This window comes from Diadema antillarum, unplaced genomic scaffold (assembly GCF_040938485.1).
Source record: "Diadema antillarum isolate AM-2024a unplaced genomic scaffold, OU_Dant_1.0 seq00000326_RagTag, whole genome shotgun sequence".
In the NCBI taxonomy this organism is placed as follows: domain Eukaryota; kingdom Metazoa; phylum Echinodermata; class Echinoidea; order Diadematoida; family Diadematidae; genus Diadema; species Diadema antillarum.
This window is the reverse complement of record NW_027271344.1, coordinates 720,691-726,690: the sequence shown is the minus strand read 5'-3', so window position 1 is coordinate 726,690 and position 6,000 is coordinate 720,691. Positions and strand designations below refer to the sequence as shown.

Below are 6,000 nucleotides of genomic sequence, written 5' to 3'. Positions count from 1 at the left end.
GATATCCTTGCATCAAATCATTCTACAGTTGTAATGATTTAGCAGTAACAGCCTTAAGGAAGGAGTCTCCATAGGTACCTCACAATTCACAAGATTTTCAAGAACAGACCAATAGGAGAGTTGTAGTCTGATGACATCATGACCTAATCTAATTTGCATACATGACTATGACCAATATGACTGTTTCATGAAAAAACAAAAAAGATTATTGGAAGGAGACTTTCATCTCTTCTGTTGATTCTTATTTAATTTCTTTATCAAGGTCACCTTGAAAATGGCATAGAATTTACCTTAAAATGCTCAAATATGCTCTTGGGTCCAGAGGGAGTCAGCAGAAATTATATTCATTGCGGCCAGCAAGTGATTGGGTTGGAAGAAAACTCCTTCTATCAATGCATGTTTAAAACTCAGACACTTAAATTGGCAATCCAGTGCTCCAAGGTCACTTTGTCACCTTACTTGGTGGTCTCTCACTGGATCAACAAATGTGTGTGTGTGTGTGTGTGTGCGTGTGTGTGTGTGTGTGTGTGTGTGTGTGTGTATTGTACCTGAGGGTGCTTGCTTCTCTCTTCATTTGTAGAGCTGCAGATTGAACATAACCATCTGTCCACATGAGTGCTATCACATCATATCCTACTCAAACACACACACACACACACACACACACACACACACACACACACACACACACACACACACACACACACACACACACACACACATACACACACACAAACATCCAAACCGCACAAAGCAGACATCATGACATACAGCCTACCCACAGGCATTCGAAAGTGCACATTTAAGACAAGAAATGCCCGGTATGCAGGAGGTTACTAAAACTCTATCAGAGAGAGTGTGTGGCATAAACTTGGTAAAGTTACCACTCAGTCATGCTGCCAGTATGCTTGAGCTTTACTGCACAGGGGAATACTATAAAACAGCACAATATAAGATGACACATGATGTGAGAGTAGGACTTAAAAGTGAGTATATTGAGGGCTTGATCACACAAAGCAGCTATAGTAGTGATACACAAGGTAGAGTATCAGAGTACAACACATACAATTTACCTGATACTGCCAATCAACTATATCTGAAAATTCCTTGTAAAAGTTTGCTGTTCTGTATGAATTCTTCCTTCTTATTATACATATCAAAGAAAAGAAAAAAGAGCACTTATAACAAAGACCAAAAATATTAACCCGTTGAAGACGGTTTGATTTTGCTACAACCGCATTTCCCATAGACACCTGCCCGAGTATACTCGGGACTCATCCTCAACGGGTTAAAGCAATCCCTTCAGTTACAAGTTCATTGAGGTACAAGTTCTCAGTTTAAGGTGTGATGATGTACATTAAGTCGAACCATTTTTTGTTCACCTTGTTGTTGTTGTTTGTTGTTTGTTGTTTGTGTTTCCACTTGATGAAAAAAAATGATTTTGCAGAAGGTAATTGACAAACAAATTAAGCACTTGCATTCATCTGTTCCTCCTCCTTGCCCGTCATCTCATGTGGAGCAGAAGACTCGTCCTTCTCCACACCTTCCATTGCCCATCGGTGAAGCAGCTTGATGCGGTCAACAATGGTATCCACGGGGGAGAGTAGGGTGAGTAGATATGGAGCCACATAGAGCAAGAGGCAGGGGTGTAAATCCCATGCCAGAAGGTCTGATACCAGCACAGAATGTAGAGGAAAGAGGAGGAGGGGGGGGGGAGATCAATACATATCAAGAGAAAGGGGAGTGAGAGAAGAGATGATAATGCAAGCATATATGATATGTCAGGATAGTTAACCCACTGAGGATGGGCTAATTTTGCTATAACACACCTTTCCCAAAGACACCTGCCTGAGTATTCTCAGGGCTCGTCTTCAGCGGGTTAAGTTACTAACTCATCAAGTGCAGCATTCCAATGTTGATGATTTGAAACATTGACAACACTTGCATTTTACACACTTGACGAACCATACGTGATCACATGTTCTATGATATGGTCATTGAATTGCTTCTCAGCACTCAAATCTACAACATATTTGATATACTACTATCAAATACTAAGTTTCTTAGATATTTATCAAGGTGAAATCTTGGAGAGTGACATTTATGTTGCAAACGACAAGTCAAGTCTGTGAAATTTCATTGCAACGCGAGTTCAGGCGAGTCTGTGCATTAATGGTTACTGTACACATGAACAGTCTATTGTCTAATGAATCCCAAAGAAAGCAGCTTCATTTGTCTGATTTTTTTTTAATGAACTCAACCAAATGAATGCAGCTCTTGATTTGCTCATTTGTGAGCAAGAGACCATAAATGCAGCAGTGTGTGTGACATATGAAAGCAACATGTTTTTAAAGACCCTTGCCCTTAGAAATTGTCACTGTAAAATCTTCAGCACAGAGAAGATGTTCTCACAGCTCAAACAGAACAATACATACTATCTCTAAATGTGCAAGCCTTTACTGCTGTCTCCTTACCTGGCAGACTACCATGCTCCCAGCGTAGCATGATCCGGAAGACGGCTTCAAAAGGCTCCAGAAGGGCCTTGGTGGTTACCATGACAACACTGCTCTCCTGTAGACCCAGTAGTACAGGCCAGTCACATGACAGCTGCTCCATAGTGCTCTGGTGAGTGCACAGCCAAAGTGAAAGTCAGCCCACAGAAGTGATGCAAAATTGGTAAACATGATACAAATTTCATTGGGAAAGCAACGAAAAAACAAACAAACAAACCCTGACACACACAAAAAATAGTGCTGTAGTAAACTGGATGATCCGCAAAATCTACTTTTGATAATCAGACCTACGTTTCTTGTCTGGCAGGAATTGTCTCCAGTATGCACATACAGACAGACAGACAGACAGACAGACACACACACACACACATGAAATATTTGCATATTTCCATCTCTTTTGTGTCTTTTTGTTGTAGAGGGTTGAATAATGCCATTAGAGACTTGCTAGATGACAAGACCTATCCCCCACCTGATGACAAAAGCTAAGATTCATTAAAAAGTAAGTTTGACCACAAGGATGGGACATTGACGTGGCCCTAAGAATGAATGACCTTTGACTGATTGCCACACCATGGACATCCACCTACTTTCCACAAACTTTAACCCATTGAGGACGGGCTGATTTTGCAACAACACGCATTTCCCACAGACACTTGCCCGAGTATACTCGGGACTCGTCCTCAACGGGTTAGAGAAAGTGAAAACTATGAATGCATGACTTAAAAAGTTGCAGGCCTTTCACCATACATACAGTCCTACATGGTTGAGGGAGGGCATGGGGGTAAAATAAGCTACTAGTATCAAATATATAAGACCATCAGTTCCCTAAATGGAAACACTCTTCAAACCAACTTTTTATCTTTTAAAAATCCCAAAGAACCTGCAGACCAGATTAAAGGTTATCTGTAGTGTCACATAAACATGAAAATCACAGGTTCTGGTGAGAAGCAAAGAGTTCCAAGTCCTTCACCTATTGAGTTTTTTTTTTCTTTTTTCTTTTTTTTTTAAAGAAAAAAAAAACACACCAACCAGCTAGGTGCAGTTAAGTCAGACATAAGTCAGGCATAATTTACCATTTGCAGATAAAACAAAAACCCAGCATTAGTGCTTTAAAATAGTTCTAAAATGTGAGTCAGGGATAGAAACAACCACTGTAAAAATTTGAATCCGTATAATCGATGTTAAGTGTTGTTAAATGCACAAAATGTGAACAATAGTTATAATAAGAATACTTCCGGATTAAACCGTCTACAGTTACGATTTATGAGAAAAACACTGATATCTCCTTATATTTTAGGTTTTATTGTGAAAATCTTATATGGTAGGATGTTTTGTGACACAGCAGACCGACACATATGCATCAAATGTGATATCTTGAACATTTTTGAAATCACTGCTCCCAAAGGTAAACAGGACCTTTAACCGACTGGGATGGATCGTTGTTGCTTTTCAATCATTGCATGCCTCAATACTCCAAACATATGTACTTGTATGATCATGTGCAACTTCCATGGAGAAGACTTGCACTATATATGAAGATATTACAACATTTAGAGCCATGAAAGCAGAGTGGGATCAATGCCAGACCAATACACTCTGCACTGTGAAGATGAAATTTGTCAATGGCCTTTTCCTTCCTGTTTCCTGCAAAAACACCAAGAATTCAACCTTGACAATGTAAACATGAGCAGTCGCATAGCATTAGATTATTTGATTTGATTCCAAATGTTTGGAAAAGTATTCATTAAAATACAGAAAGGAGAACCGCGCACATACTGATTTTTTTACTGATAGCCAGGCCTGTAAAAATGCTTTATTCAATTTTACATTACATATAGCAGGGCTCGACATTAGCAGGGGACTGATGGCCCTGAGCCACTAAAAATTGATGTCAGGCACCAAAATTCCCCCAACAGGATATCTTTTGATGGCCCAATCAGGCAACTAAGATTAAAAATGGATCATTATGTTTCATTTTATTTCAGGCTGACACAATTGCTTTTCAGGCCACCAAAATGTCAAATTCAAGATTTTTATTTAGTAGTCGGAAGTGGCCACTAAAGAAAAAAGTTAGCATTGATCCCTGCATATACAGTCCAATACGATGTCCACGACTGTACAGCAGAAATGAATAATGATGAATATCAAGCGACAGTCAACTGAAACAGTGGCTCTATTCATACCTCATCTATGTGATCACTTGTGGCTATGTCCAGCATGACATGATCCAGCAAACTTTCAACGTTCTCCACCTCTCCTAAGCCTTGGAAAAGTTCTGAGAGGAGATACAAAGGATCACACATAATCTTACAAAAGCTCATTATTTATATATGTACAAGCCCTCACAAACATATGTGCATACATACATCCAGGAAAGCACAAAAATTTGTTTCATTATTTCATCTATTTTCACTCTTTCAATTGCCAAGTAGGATAGCCAAATCACCGATGAGCAGTATTTCATTGTCTCCAGATATTACAAAAATGCTGCAAAAATTGCAATGCCAGACACAGAAAAATAAAGTATGAATACTGTAATTCATATACACAATTGACACAGATCGATAGAGACATTCAACTTGTGGATGCCCAGTCTATCACACGAAAATATCAAGTTAGTGTGAATGTGGTACTTTATACTTCCTCATCACCTATCTAGGGCCAATCTGAATTGACTTTGCATGCCCAATCAAAAGAAGGAAAGGATGAAAATAGTCCATCAACGGGTTCATGCTGCTTTTAGTTTGTAAACTGTGACTGTGATATTACTGGGTTTTGATAGGTTCACTTGGTGCAGCTTCAGGCACTGCCACACTTGCATGGTGCGAAAGTGTCTTCAGTGGTTAAAGAGAAAGCATAGTTCACATCTGCCTGCATAACTGTCAATCTTGGTTCTAAAATTTACACATATGCATAAGAAATGTGAGAAGTGATGCTATAATAAGACAAATTCAGTGGGATTATGATGAAAATGTGAAATATTACCCATAAAGGTTTGCCAGAAGTACTACAGTCTCAGAGCAATGGTTGCTGCATAATTTATTTCTAACTTTTTTATTCATATATATTTTTTTTTTAAATAACCAATTATCGACAGTCAACAAACTGGGCCACAGCAGAATCCACAATCTTCAGCGCTACAGTGAAACGAATGCAGCTTGTTAAAGATACAATGGCTAGGGCATGGTCAATCATCATGTAACATTCTACCTGCGAACTACTGAATGGGGAGGGCGCTTCAGGAATAAAAGTTATGAGCATATGATCAAAATTATTGGACACTTTTGATCTCGCAATACTCCAAAATAACTCTTATCCTGGCAAATCCTGTCATCCAGACAAGTTTCTTGGTAGACCCTTTCAATGTATTGCAAGCAAATTCCAAATGGTGGATGATTAATTTTGAGCCCTTCTGAGAACTATGTTTTGGTTTGAACTTAAACCAGACATTGCATATGAAAGGAGGAAGGAGCAGGTCTGGAGTGTG

The 6,000-nt window shown here is 39.1% G+C and overlaps 1 protein-coding gene across 1 annotated transcript in view; it reads right to left on the bottom strand.

Moving 5' to 3' along the window:
• Nucleotides 1-1,466: 1,466 nt before the first annotated feature.
• LOC139730676 (tRNA (32-2'-O)-methyltransferase regulator THADA-like) overlaps nt 1,467-6,000 on the bottom strand; it is a 52,975-nt gene continuing 48,441 nt past the window's right edge. Inside the window, exons 35-37 of the mRNA XM_071641533.1 lie at nt 4,697-4,788; nt 2,475-2,622; nt 1,467-1,669 (exon numbers count right to left, since the gene is read on the bottom strand). Coding sequence (XP_071497634.1) covers nt 1,467-1,669; nt 2,475-2,622; nt 4,697-4,788 — 443 coding nt within the window. The remainder of the gene's footprint in view (nt 1,670-2,474; nt 2,623-4,696; nt 4,789-6,000) is intronic.